General features: G+C 52.4%; 4 protein-coding genes and 1 non-coding gene across 5 annotated transcripts; 3 read left to right on the plus strand and 2 right to left on the minus strand.

The window, feature by feature from the left end:
• Positions 1-3,411: 3,411 nt before the first annotated feature.
• Positions 3,412-3,485, plus strand: BDP55DRAFT_t243. The gene has a single exon. It is a non-coding gene; the product is annotated as a tRNA-Asn (tRNA).
• A 615-nt stretch (positions 3,486-4,100) lies between these two features.
• BDP55DRAFT_671762 (TAM domain methyltransferase) lies at positions 4,101-6,249 on the minus strand. Its single transcript, XM_060575479.1, has 9 exons — positions 6,005-6,249; positions 5,918-5,947; positions 5,769-5,859; positions 5,665-5,706; positions 5,452-5,606; positions 5,350-5,387; positions 5,134-5,271; positions 4,657-5,076; positions 4,101-4,600 (listed from the first exon to the last, which is right to left on the minus strand). Exons 1-9 carry the CDS (start codon positions 6,143-6,145, stop codon positions 4,549-4,551), a joined length of 1,107 nt encoding a protein of 368 aa, XP_060426779.1. The 5' UTR covers positions 6,146-6,249; the 3' UTR covers positions 4,101-4,548.
• Positions 6,250-7,876: 1,627 nt separating this feature from the next.
• Positions 7,877-9,192, minus strand: BDP55DRAFT_770597 (uncharacterized protein; the record flags this gene model as incomplete). Its single annotated transcript, XM_060581090.1, has 2 exons — positions 8,888-9,192; positions 7,877-8,803 (listed from the first exon to the last, which is right to left on the minus strand). The coding sequence occupies exons 1-2, from the start codon at positions 8,987-8,989 to the stop codon at positions 7,877-7,879; spliced, it is 1,029 nt and encodes a 342-aa protein (XP_060426780.1). The 5' UTR covers positions 8,990-9,192.
• Positions 9,193-10,602: 1,410 nt separating this feature from the next.
• On the plus strand, positions 10,603-12,091 carry BDP55DRAFT_615143 (FAD binding domain-containing protein; the record flags this gene model as incomplete). Its single annotated transcript, XM_060571253.1, has 2 exons — positions 10,603-10,898; positions 10,961-12,091. The coding sequence occupies 2 exons, from the start codon at positions 10,603-10,605 to the stop codon at positions 11,982-11,984; spliced, it is 1,320 nt and encodes a 439-aa protein (XP_060426781.1). The 3' UTR covers positions 11,985-12,091.
• An 809-nt stretch (positions 12,092-12,900) lies between these two features.
• BDP55DRAFT_717737 (Mss4-like protein) lies at positions 12,901-13,493 on the plus strand (the record flags this gene model as incomplete). Its single annotated transcript, XM_060578381.1, has 2 exons — positions 12,901-13,083; positions 13,155-13,493. Exons 1-2 carry the CDS (start codon positions 13,012-13,014, stop codon positions 13,491-13,493), a joined length of 411 nt encoding a protein of 136 aa, XP_060426782.1. The 5' UTR covers positions 12,901-13,011.
• Between the last annotated feature and the right edge of the window lie 390 nt (positions 13,494-13,883).

Raw genomic sequence — 13,883 nt, forward strand, 5'->3', positions numbered from 1 at the left:
AGCTGCAACTTCTGCATGCCCCGAGCCCGAGATTGGCGAGATCATCGCCCGCCATGATTGCGCTGCGTGAGTTTCCCGCTTCCTGGCAGTAAATGAGGTGTAGCGTGAGACGTCCATGCCCCGATCCTTGGGATGCAGTTCCTGTGTCTCTGATAGAGTGCGGATCATCCCATCACCTCCCCTCTCTGGATAAGAAGCCGTGTGCTTCGGTGACATGTCGTTGATCAACAAAAAGATCGCGATCTACCAGCTTTGTACAGCTCGCTGTGACGTGTGGGAGTACCGTTGCCAGTCTGATTAATACTATGTCATTTGTATGTGACTTGGCGGAGCCCCGATAATGGTTTTCTAGTAGCTGTCCTGCCAAGGTGCCATGTTAGTCCCTCCGAGGGCATTTCACAAAGATTCCCAAAGACTATCTTCTCGGACAAGTGCCCAATGGTAGTCAAGCCCTATGCCCTGGCTCGGGAAATCTCTCAAGACCCTCATCAAGGGCTTGATGCAGTTAAACTTCCGTCAAAAGGGTCCAACCATTTGCCACCACGGGTCTTCTGCCGTTCTCCAACCCACAAGCTAGTGTTTGATAGGCATACGGACCACCCGGTGAGAATCCGGAGTGGCGTGGAAGTCTCTTTCTCCTCGATCCCGTTATTGCTCAGGAGAAAGTGCACTGTGAGAGACGGCAAACCGACTTCAGATGATGATGCTTTAGCATGATATGCAGGCAAATAGACCTCACTCCCTAGCGTCGGGAAATGCCCCTTGGACAGTTGGCCCGGGTTGATGGCAACCTTGTTAGTAGCCTCACGGGAATGTCCACCCTCAAAAAGCGTCTAATCTATTTTCGAAATGGGGGTTGGCTGGTTGGCTGGTTGGTCACTGGCGGTAGTGGTGGTGGATTTACCTAAGGTACTATGTAGGTTGTCATTGCGGGATGGCATGACTTGGTCGTCATATCAAGAGCGTTGGACGTACCAGAGCACGCGCAACTAACGGATTCCTTTGAGGCTTGCTGCACCCAAACGTTTGACGCTGGGCTACGGTGTGGCGCGTTACTAACGCCCTGCTCTTGTCATCCGCACCACTCACGTCGGCTGACACGCGCCACAAGGTTTCTGGAAAGTCTGAAAGTCTGCCAGACTATCGGACATGTAAACTTTGTTTTCTGAGACCGTGGTGGTGTGTACCTTCTTGGTCCCAATCCCTCTCGCCAAATCGTCCCAATTGTGGCTAACCGGATGGACTAGGTGACTACCTAGGTAGACCAGCGATTGTCGTTGCGGTCGTCAACAGACGGGGGGCGCATTTACACTTTGTCCGCGAGTCAGGCCCCTTCTCATCCGGAGTTCATCCCTCGGAGGCTTTGAGGCACTTTTTTGGCTTGTTGGTTTTATTTGTTAGCTTTGTGTGGTACCGACACACTCGCAACTAGTCTAGGCAACCGGGAATCTGGAATCCGCGATGAGCCGGCATTACCCAGACCACGTCAAACTTTCGGGATATTTGAAAGTTGATGGAGAGAGAGAGAGAGAGAGAGAGAGAGAGTGTGTGTGTGTGTGTGTGTGTGCGAGAGAGAGGCCTTGGCTGGAATTCCCGAGACCGGCGCATCCCGTCCTACATCGATGGGCTCAGGGGAGGAGGAGGCGGCAACGGCGATCAACCCGGCGGGCGGATGTTGAAAGCATCACGGACCTGGAGGGCGGTGGTCGTCTGGTGCACCGCACTGCCCAAACAGCGCCCCCTTTTTCCCCCTTCCCAACTCTCTCGAGACCTTCGGATCAAGCTGAGAGAGGACGGGTTTCGACGGCGGCGGCCTCCCTCCTCCTCCCGCGGATCTAGGCATCTCCTTCGGCACTTACGGCACCGAAAGGGGGAGACCGTTGAAATCTGATGAAGCGCTTAGCGCAGACATAGCCTCTCACTGTGAAAAAGGACGCATGGCGGCGTCAGTCACACTCACACACTTCATTCACTTCATTCACTTCACTTCACTTCACTTCACGTCACTTACTCACTCGCGCTAGATTACACCATAGGGTCCCCCCATTCCCGAAACTGAATCGAACGTCAAACTCTATAAAATTAGCTTGCCTGGGCCAAGTGGTTTGTTGCTTCTTCGTCTCGATGGAGGTGGCGGGCGGCGGTAAAATGAGACAACGGCAAAAGGAAGCGAGTTAGACGCGAAGGCGCTGACAAGCTTCGGCCGAACAAGCCTTCGAAAAAGCTCCCGTCTCTCTGGTGTGTGAGACGGACGGAATTCCGCAGACGCCTGATGGGCTAGCTAGATTCATGATCACTCATCTCGTTAGGGATGGGAAATCGAACCATGATGGCGATTCCTGGTACCGGGTATGACGGTAATTCAGAACCTCTTTGACGTTAGGGGAGAGAGAGATGATCGCTCGGGGAAAGGCGTCAAAGTCTAAAGAGAGCAGTGGTCAATTAGTCACTTTCTCCTTCTCTCTCCTCTCTCTCTCTCTCTCTCTCTCTCTCGCTAGTTGCTACTTTCAGTCAAGTTAGGAAAGAAAGCTCAGACCGTCTTAAAGGAATATTGGACCCTACCCAGCGCCCGCTCTCCCGCATCTTGGCAAGGCACGAGTGACGAGAGAGAGGGAAAAACCAAACGGTTTGCGGGCGCGCCTTGTTTTGATGGGACGAGGTGAAGTCGGAAAGGTCCTCTGGAGGCTGGAGGTGGGAGCCGACGTCGAGCCTCAAAAATGCTCCAAGGCCCAAGGCCACCACCCCCCGGGGGCGGATCATGGATGGCCGATGGATGACCCGACAGGATGTTCACGGGTTGTTTCTGCGCCAGTCATTTTGGCATATCCGCTAGACACCGCCCTGCTGCTGGCAGTCTAGCACCCCTGGGCTTTTGTGGCCTTTTTTTCCCCCTTCTTCATCCGTTAGGGCGGGTATGGTGCACGCCGTGCAGTTGGGGGGAAAAGGGAAAGAAGGAAAAAGAGGGCTGAATGGAAAGAACAGCCCGGTCGAAATTGAGATCTGCGTGTGCGACGTTGGGCAGGTAATATGAATCGCATCTTTCCTCCTTCTATTCTCGCGTTCCTTTGTTCGTGTTTACTTTTCGGCGCATGGGGGTAGGTAGGTACAGAGTAGTCGGGAGGTAAAAAGTAGGGTGAATTATTCTTAGAAGTTGGGGCCCATCTTGGCCTGGCGCGCGTGGGGAAAGGAAACCTCAGGGCACCTCAGGCTCTAAAAAATACAAAAAAAAGTTCGAGTCGGACTCGTGCCGTCGGTCGTTTCGCTTGTTTCCGGCCCAGCTACCCCCGTCTCGCGGGTTTCGCTTTCGGATAGGTTCCGAGTGGTCTAACGCGGCCCCCCTCCCCGCCTGCTGAGCTTCTGCATTGCATTAATAAACGCAAAGTTGCCCAAATTTGCCATCAACAGCTCAAATCCCCGATGGCACAATTGGCTAGCGCGTCAGACTGTTAATCTGGAGGTTGGTGGTTCGAGCCCACCTCGGGGAGTCTTCAGCGGTTAAATCCCGCCCTCGCTTGAGCGCTTTCCTTTTGTAGTTCTAGCTTTATTCTTTTTGGCTGATCTTGCATGGCGAATGAAGAAACTGAGCCTCAGTCAGAGTTGATTGATCGTTGTTATTTAGACGATGTTGTCTGTTGTATCAACTTTGCGAACGAGGGGTTCAGAGATTCGGGCATGTTGTACGGAGTACATGGGGATGGTGCAAGATCTTCAATATCTGTAGACTTAACTTGGAATATAAATCATTCTCGGCATTCGATCACTCCATCCATATGGCTGCTATCGCGATCGTAAATCTAGGCTTTTCAACCTAAAGTTGAGCGAGTGGTGCAGCCGACCACCCATAGTAATCAGAACCGCCGTGATGGTATGCCGCCAACGTGCAAGCATTGAACTTCAAGTACTCCAAATCGTCCTCATTTGCGGCGTCGAGCAGGCATATTCGTATCGATAAATTGGAGGTTGTCTCCAGCTGATCGGTCGCAATAATGCCACACTAGATAGACTTGATTGTGGGAGGTTGCCTGTCCCACATTGTTTGAACGGCATATTCTATGGGTCACGGACATAGTATTTTGCCTCGAGGCCGGCAATATAGAGCTCTCGACCTTTCGTGGTGATTATTAATCTTTCTTATGAGTTAGAAGAGCAGTGCCACGTGTATCTTTCCAGGTGCCTTCTGACAGTAATGGATGGCTTCGGCCGCACTTATGACGGTCATGTGCTGCAGTGGTGCATTACAATATGCTCAATGGCGAAGCGCGGCCTACTCAGTCGGCCGGCTCTACATGAGCTCCATTTGCGTTAAAGAGAACAGAGCGAAAGGAAAGGCTCTGATGCGGAACACCATTGCTAACGAGAGGTCGAAAAGTTACGGTTCGCACCGACTTATCTACTGCCAACTGCTCTAACCAACGACAGGAATCAACTCGCTCTGATCTAACTATATCTAGGAGATCCCATGACGGAAATGCCACTCTTTCTCATCAATGAGTTGTTCTCCAGTGAAGGATCTAGAGACTGATAGTAACAGAAATGTAGCGCTCTTTCTTAATTTTCTGCGTCATCCGCCTTCAGAGGTTTTCTTCCGTAAATGGACCAACTATCAACGTCAGTTAGCACCTGAGCTTCGAAGATAAGTAGCTGGGTATTACTCACACGTTGAAGTAAGCGTGGATAGTCTTGTCCGACAAGTCCCTCCGAGCCTCCATGATGTGGACGAGTGCCTTTTCCCTCGTCCAGTTGTGTGCTCTCGTGAGAGGTGCCATTAGGAAACCTTCCCAAGCGAGCGACACATGCTCGTAACTCCACAAGCCAAGGTCCTTGTAGTGAGGGTCCTTAGGCCAGGTGTTCGTGGGCCACTTGTACTTGAGAATGTGAACGTCCTCGAAGCCGACCTCTTCCATAAAGTCCTTGAGGCGTCTCGTGTCCTCAAACGGACGGCCAAAGATCTTGGCGGCCGATTCCCATAGGCGCACACTTTGCATGAGGGCCGAGTCGTCTTTGAGGGTACCGTCGTCCGACAGGGGGATGATGTTACCCTCGTTTGCCTCTAGATAACCCCCAGGATTCAAGTTGCTGTTTGGAAAAAGGCGTCAGCGTAAACACTCCATGAAAGACGATGGGGAGATTCACTCGTAACACTGCTTAAAGAGCTTTTTCCAGTCAGAGATACTCCACGTCATCATCCGGCTGTGGATGTAATCGAAGCGCTCCGTAAAGATCCAAGGTTCTTCAACATCGTCGATTTCGAAGCGGACGTTGGGAGGGACACTTTTCCCCCTAGCAGTCAGCATGTGATGAACTTTCCCATGGACTCGTCACGTCGAGACCACGGGGAGGGGGACACACAAATCCGGCTGCGCGGCAGAAAGATCGACACCGAGAATCTAGGGCGCAAATTGATCAGTACGAAGTCGATACCAACGGCCGTCGCATGCTCCATCTACTGACCTCGGCTTCGGGGTGTTCTTCGCCAAAGTCAATGGCCCAGATACCACTGCCCGTCCCAATGTCTAGGACCCGTCCGACCTTAGCTTCCGGGTCGCTTGGGGGAGCGTTTCCCAGCCGACCTCGGAAGGTACGTATGAACAAGTTGTGTTGAACATCTGGCCGGCGCTTCGTCAGTTTCATATGTCCGTGGAGAAAAAATTGAAGCAAATATACCAAGGCGGTCGTTTTCTCTTTCGTCATTTGGAATCCAGTATTCTAGGCTAAGTCAGATTACGCAGCACAGCACGCCCTCGATATCGGCAGGAATGTGAACTCACTGCCGTCCTTATACTTGTGATACGTTCTTCCATTCTCGTTTCTATAATCAAGGATCGAGCTGCTCAAACTTGTTGTCGAGGAAGCGATACTCTTTCACTTGGTAAGCTTTCGAAGACCTAGGGCTGGAAACAGGGCATCAATCACACACCTGGTGGACGGAAGAATCGTCATCTGTAAACTAGATGAAGAATCACGTCAGAACATCTGGACCAATCTCATATTTCGGTCGCATTACCTCCTCAGCCACAACGACAACCCCGTGTTCGGTCTCAGGTTCCGGCCGGGTCTCAGACACCGGCTGGGATGACTGAGCAGTGGCCTCGGCAGCTGGCAAGCTGGCAGGTGCTTGGTCCTCGGTATTGCCGCCGGGACACATCGTGAGACCGGTTGCGCAGAGATGATCCTATAGTATGGCGATGAACACTGCGATGCAGTTGATATAATTCAGCTCGACGACAAGTTTCGACATTTTATCATTTTGGAAAGTGATAAAGCCCGTCTTGTTACCCCTCTCCTTGGCTAGAGACAATTATGCAGGTTTGCTACCAACAGGCCACTTTCGCGACAAGGATCTGGCCGCGTGGAGACGTTACCTGCAGATAGGGAACAAGCTGCATGTTGGAAAGGGATATGAGTCCCGTGAGAGGCTTTCCAACGTCGGTAATATGGCCGCGTCGTGACTGTTGGTTACTGACAACCAGCCAACCTGTTGAAGTACTAGCCCCCACTAGGAAGGAGGGTTTGTTTGCGACGCGGCATAGCACTGCAGCTTTTGCATTTGATAGTATGCCTTCTTTGGGCTTGAAATCCGTTGCATACCAACTCTTTGCTCTGGGTCGCATGGCGCGCATTGGTGTCCCCGCCAGAGCCCGATGTGATCTCCTGCCGCGCTGCCAACGCCTTCCGTGAACCAGGATGCGGGATGTTGGCAGCAAGCCGTTCTAGACCTCGCACAGAGTGCGAAAAGCATCGATTACTGCTCCGCTATCTGGTGATAGGGTCTTGACGCTGCCAGGTTTACGAGATATTCGGAATCTCTCTCTGTTGAGCGAGTGGACCGACGACTTAGTACTGAGACCAGCCGCCTGCCTGCCTTCGAAGCTTGCAGGTATGTTTTCGTCTGTCCTGAATAGGACTGTTGTGTCTCTTGACCTACGAGTAAGCTTCGAACTTCTCTATCATGCTTCTACAAGAGCAACATCAGTCTGAACTCAACTTTGTATGCTAGACATGAGCAGATTTCCATTTCAGACAGCCCGCTTCAGCTGGCCTGGTGTTGGAATTCGAGGGTAGGGGTCGAGCGTCTGTATAACTTGATCAATCCGAAGTACGCGTCTCTCAAAAGCCTGCCAGTGCCTCAAAATACTTGGCAAGATACGCCAAAGCTACGTACGGCTTGACATTGTGCATTGACTATACTTGTATTGTGGAGAAGCTAAACTCTCATGCTGGAAATAGCATCTGAAAAGGGGCGTATTTTCGAGAATCTTTGATCTCTAAACGTTTCTCTCGTGTCCAGATGGGGTTCTTCGGTTGATTTGGCAAGTGAACAGGATTGTATATAAGTATCTGCGAAGCCAGGGACTAGGCTATCTTCGACTTTGTGTTTCTTCCACGAAAGAGCAGCGACTTTCGCGGCTTAAGGTCGTTGTCATTGGGCGCAATTCAGAACGAGACTCACAAGCAAGTATACCATTCACCGTTTCAATAGATATTCAAGCTCACATTCAATGAATGCCAATTTGGCATCTTCTGTCGAGTTTCTCCTGTGTCTAAGGGGCGTTCTACTTTTTGTTGAAACCTTGGTTCAATTTCTCAATTTTTCAAGGAGTTGACGTACATTGAGCTATTATTGGAACTGGAACGGCGAGGAAAGTTTGCCCGAAGAATGATGGCGAGTATCGCGCAGCCCGGCGAACGTTGCAGCTGACTGTATGTTATTACATCCGCAAGATGATTTTCTTGAAACGTGGACTGAAGCTACGGCATTATGGCCCACGAGAAGCCCCCTCTTCTTCCCAGCATCCCGTCAACTTTGATCAGGTGCCGCGCGTACCAGATCGGGCTCCCCGATTCCCCATTATCGACATTATCGAGCCACCAGATTCTAGCTGAGCTTAGGAATAATATCAACAAAGCCAAAGCCCTTCTGCTGACCAAAAAGGCTGCCTTCCGCCTCCACGACTCCGCTGTAAAACCTACCCGAACCTGCACCCTTCTCTTGGTCTTGGCGAATGCTCTTGATGACAAGGGCATCGCCATTGTCGAAGAAGAGCTTCCAGTCCTGAGCGTACGTCGTGTTCGTGACCGGGGAAGTCCAGGTAGTCGCGTTCCCGGGCATCATCTTGAAGCGAACGATGTGAAGCCCGTCTTCGGCACGGATGGTGGCGAAGCGCAGCTGCTGGCTCGGCTCTGCGGTGTCGGAGTACCAGATACTGGCTCTGATACCGCCAGGGAAGTTGAGTCCGAACCAGGTGAAGTTGTTGGGGCCGCCGACGCCGTGCTGGCGGTCGTACCAGGTCAGAGATCTCGTGGGGTCGACCTCGAGAGTGGTTCCGTTGATGGTGAAGGAGCCCTGGGTCAGGCAGCTCGGCAGCGACCATTGCGTCGTGGTCCCGGTGCCCCAGCGGAAGCGACCGACACCGGCGTTGAGTATGACGGGCGACGAGGCTTCAAAGGTGAGGTTGAACGCGAAAGCATCATACTCACCCCACGTGTTCAATGTCGAGAAACTGTCACTGGAATCGCTTCTGAAAGCGGAACCCTGGACTTCAATGTCGAGCAGACCGTTCTTGATTGTCATGTTTCCTTGCAGCGGCGCGAGTCCAGCTGTGAGCCAGTAGTTGTTGGTGTCTTCGAGATCCAGGATTGATGACTGGAAGATGCTCTGGCCGGTACCCGTCGGCATCTGCTGAGACATGATTGCATACTGACGATCGTTGGAAGCTGTGACAAAGGAAGCAGCCCAGTAGGAGTTTGACGCGTCAGAGGCCAGTTGAGACTCCTGGAAGGAGTACAGAGTTGGCAAGTTCGACTAGATGGACTATCTTTTAGCACAAATCTCTTTGTTTTCTTACAATGGCTGTGTCTTTGGAACTATGGAAGGGACGTATCTTACCCCGAGACTGTCTATACCTGTGGTGTCTGGTACGATGTCGAACCTCACGGCGGAGGTAACGCCGACCAACAGTGCCCAACAGCCGCCGCTCAGACGTCCCATTTTGTTGTCTTCTTGAAGCAGAGGCAAAAGAATGTGAGAGGCTCGGATGATGACGATGAAGCTACCTGGAGACTGGTTGGGTAGTGGAGGGTGGTAGACTGCAGGGAAGCATCGAGAGACAAGGGACTCTTATAGCAAGCAAGTGTGAATGCTTCGGGCTGCTCAAATCTTATTTTGAAAAGGAAATTAGGAGTCGAGAGTTGCCAAGCTGTTGGAAAACTTTGAACTGGTCCGCTGGCAGGGCTTTAGAGACTCACAAGCTCTATCCACAGTTAAGAGGGGCTTATCAGCCCTCCGTTGACAGTAAATTGATATGTTTTCAGCTTTTTGCTTGGGCCTCATTACGAACTTGATCGAATTCCATTGATACGGCAATTTCAAAGCATGCTTGCTGTGTGTAAGTAAGGTGAGCAAAGCCTGCGTTTTCGAGTGCCGCTCACGTAAACAACAAGAGGAGACGGATCTTCCCATTTGGAACGGAACCCCGTCGAACTACATCCCGTTTCTCAGATCGACAGAAGCCGGGTTCCTGAGTCGGCCCGTCACGGTACCGACCACCGAGCTCGAGGCCGCGTCTCTCGCACTGCTTGTGGTAGGTCATGACGACGGACTCGGCACTTGTGTGGACCGTTGAGGGAATTGCGTGCCAGGTAGTATAGCCACCCAAGCCACCCTCATTTACGAACCTCAGCTCGATGTTACTGAAGCGTGTAAACTCAAGAGAACTCTCGGCTTCCTGGGTCGCGTAAACTACATCTTAATAGTTGATGGGCTACTCAATACAGTCTGAATTGTATTGAACCATAGAGAAAGACAAAGCAGTCCACCGAGCCGCGTTGAGGTTCGAAGGGCAACGTGCGCGGGCGTCCCAAATACCTCGTGTTGCTTCAGTCCGAACTGCAGTCGTTACGGCCGAACCACGCACAAAAGCCCGAGCTCTTGTCAGGTTTTAGATGAAGTTCATCCGTAGACGTAAAGCACTGTGGAGGACAGTCGCCGTGCCGTCTTGAACAAGTTTTGGTGGCGAGCAGTGGAAACGACTTCCCAAAGCGGACTTGGTTTACCGAGGTCTGTGGAGCTTTCCCGTCGATCTGACAAACGCTCCCGAAACTTTGGCCTGGATTGTTCCCTCAACAGCCCCTATCAAAATGGTAATTGAATGACTAGTTACCCCAGATTATGCATATTGATACTGATGCCATCCTGGATGTGTCAACGGAACTTTTCGTGACTGCAATCGTAAGGGTCCCCAGAGCCCCCGAATCCCGTCCAAATGCCTTGATGGCACTTGTGCCTATTATGTGCGTCAATCGGAGAGAACCCACCCCCCAGCGAACATTGACAATAGCTGAGCAGAGTCTAGAGTCTCTACGGAGTAAAGGGGTCTAGGAGTGCGCGACAACACCGACATTATAGGTGACGTTGCAGGTGGTGGAACTTGCTCCATCATAATGTCCAAAACCGGTAATTCGGTATCGAGCCACTTACATAGGGACTGCATTGAAATACCAACGATGATGCGAGTGAAGTTTACGAGTTCGGTTATTCAGAGATCACAGACATTCAAGCACGCCATCTTTTCACATATTCTGATTGAAACACCTCTTTTAAACATGACTGACCAACCCTTCAAGGTCATCGTCGTCGGCGGGGGACCGAGTGGTATCACAGCGGCGCACGTACTGGAACGTGCTGGCATCGACTTCGTCGTCCTCGAGAGAAGAGATAGTATTGTCGACGATGTCGGTGCCAGCTTGGTTCTCAGCCCTGGCTCCTTGCGTGTATTCCATCAACTTGGAATCCTCGAAAATCTCATGGAAATTGGCAACTTGTTGTCATCAGGCACGGGTTTCACCTCTGACGGCCATAAGTTCAAGCAAAATCTGATTGGCGATTACATGATCAAGAAGTAAGCAGTCGTCTATTGCAATGCTTTAGATGGAATCTCTCACTAACAGCAGCTGCTTTCAGTCACGGCGGAGGCCTCACCACGTTCCACCGCGCCCACCTGATCCAAGTCCTCTACGATACCCTCCCCGAATCAGCAAGAGCGCGCTACTTCACCGGAAAGAAGCTCGCAAACATCGAGTCGACCGAGAAGGGCGTCACGGTGACCTGCGAAGATGGCTCAACGTATTCCGGCAACATGGTCATCGGCGCCGACGGCGTCCATTCCGCCACCAGACGCCAGATGCGCAAGCTCGCCCTCGCAGAGGACCCCAAGCGCGAGTGGGACCCCGTCAACCCGTACAAGATCCAGTACCAATGCCTGTGGGCGTCGTTCCCGCGACCCACCGCCGCCGGACAAGGGTGCGAGACGCAGAGCAAAGATAAATCCATCATGTACCTCACCGGCAAGGAGCGCGGTTGGATCTTCCTCTACGAGAAGCTGACGGCGCCGATCCCTGAGAGGATCTCCTTCACGCCCGAGCAGCTCGAGGCGTACGCCGAGCGGTTCGCCGACTGGCCCGTCGCGGAGAACGTCACGGTCAAGGACGTCTTCAAGGAGCGGTACAGCGCGGGCGGCGCCGGTCTCGAGGAGGGCATCTGCAAGAACTGGAGCTGGGGCGGCCGCATCGTCCTTGTCGGCGACGCCGTGCACAAGTTCACCCCCAACGCCGGTCTGGGATTCAACAACGGTCTTCAGGACGTCGTCGCCGTCTGCAACAGGCTGCAGAAGGTCGTGGTCAACGACAACACGCCCTCCCCCACCGATTTGCAGAAGCTCTTTGACAGCTACCGCGAGGAGAGACACGTTCTCCTAGAGAAGGACTTGGATGCGTCGGCGCGGTTGACAAGGTCGCAGGCCTGGGCGTCGACGTGGGATTGGATCATGGCGAGATACGTCATGGCTTTCTCGTTCGTGCAGAAGATTTTCTTCACGTTGAGCTTGTCACCCGCCATTCAGAAGTCCAAGGTATTGGACTTTGTACCGGCAAAGGAGGTTTTCAACGGCAGATACCAGTGGTTGACCCCTTTCCCGAGCGAGAAGTAGTTTGGGATGCTGCGTGCGTTTTCTTTTGTTCTACGGTTTCTTTTGTTTTAGCTTATTAGAGCGTTTCAATTTGAGCGTGAAGCAGGAGTTGGATAAATAGATTGGAGCGACTAGAAGTTGTATGAGTAGCAGCAATAGAGGCATTTCTGTTTTCAATTATGCCCTGTCTTGCCTATTAGTGACTTGTACGGTTAGTGTCACTGACTTCGACTTGCTAGTGATTAAGCCAACGTTGGCCAACAAGTTTCAACTGATCCACCAGCAATTGTGTGGGAGGTTCTGGCCTTTCGCACAGAGTCTTGGGACTCGCAAACAGAATACCTCGTGCTGACTGGTCCCTCGCAGACGTTGACTCAAGGCGGCGCTCCGCAACTTTGATCTGTTTCTGGGCAAAGCGCGCGGGAGGAAGCGAAACCCTAATTAATCCCCGGGAGTCTGAAAGTTGCAGTCGCTAAGCATTCTAACTAACCTTACCGTCTTGGGCTCTGCCATGAATCTGCATTGGAGGGAATGGAGGGAACCGGAGAGACGAGTGAGTTTTTCTTAGAATCTCCTACGCCATATCTAGCGTTTTTGCGGTGTAAGACGGGGGCCATGGAGCAGCTCAGGACGTTGGTTCCCGCGGCTCAACGCAAGCGACGACGGGATCGTCGCCGTTCAGCGGGTGATTGCTCCCTCCGTAGTCCGTAACCATCCGCGACGGGGGCTTGAAAACATGAGCAAAAATACCGACCGGCTGACCGTTCGGATGGACTCACGGACACCGAGCCCGGGAACGACAACTGGTGAGTTTTGGCCCCACATCGGCGACGGCGGCCCAGCGGATACCCTGCCTCTTTTCGGTAAGAGATTCCACTAACACGCCCGTCGATACGTGTAGACTTTGAGAGACTGATCATCGATTCCCGTGCCTGAGCTTGAATGAACTTGATGAATGCACTTTTTATAGACTCTCATAGACTCATGCTAGGTCTATACTCATCTCCGTCTCTGGTTACAGTTACGTCTTGACGCCCATCCCAAGATCATGGCATCATCTCACGGAAGCTGCCGCTGTGGCAACATCAGAATATCGTTCAAAGGAGACCCGGTGATCACAGTCCGTCCATAACCCGAAGACTACCACGCTTCTTGTATTACTCAGATACCGTTCACTAATCCATAACCCAGGCCGCCTGCCACTGCCTCGACTGCCGAAAAGTCTCGGGCAGCGCCTTTGGCGTAAGCCTCCTCGTCCCAGCCGCCGTCTTCACATGCGAAAAGGGAACGCCGGCAAATTACGCCAGCGCATCTGACAGCGGCAACGAGGTCGTCAACCACTTTTGCGGAACCTGCGGCGTCACGCTCTGGGCCGACGGGGTGTCTTCCCCGTTCAAGTTCGTCAAGGCCGGTGTGTTGGATGATCCTTCCGCGCTGGATCGGTTGAAGCCCGCTGCTGAGATCTATATCTGCCGTCGTGCCTCGTGGTGTTCGGCATTGGAGGGGACTCAGCAGAAGGAGAAGATGTAGATGGGTGGATTGGTCCCGGGTGGGGGAGGGAGGGAGGGTGGCTCTTTATGCGTGAATTCGACTGCGCCGTTTTGTAACCTTGTCAGCTTGCTTATACAGAGTATTGCTTACTCCGTATACGAAGTGGCTTACAACAAGAGTGATCCACGCTTGCCGATCTGTAAGGGTCTGACGGCCCGCGCCGATGTGATTCCGCGCGGTTGAGCAGATGCGCGGGCAAGCTAACAGACGGCACATGCGGCCCAGGGAACTCTGTGGTCCGCGATGTACAAAAATGCTCGAATAAAGACAAGCCATGTTGTCCTCTGGCATTTGGACTTTCTCATCAATCACACAGTCCCTTGCTCCGATGATGCTCTCTGACAAGTGATACTATGGCGGTCAAGATAA

The sequence above is a fragment of the Colletotrichum godetiae genome (genome assembly GCF_030913485.1).
Source record: "Colletotrichum godetiae strain CBS 193.32 chromosome Unknown BDP55scaffold_35, whole genome shotgun sequence".
NCBI lineage: Eukaryota > Fungi > Ascomycota > Sordariomycetes > Glomerellales > Glomerellaceae > Colletotrichum > Colletotrichum godetiae.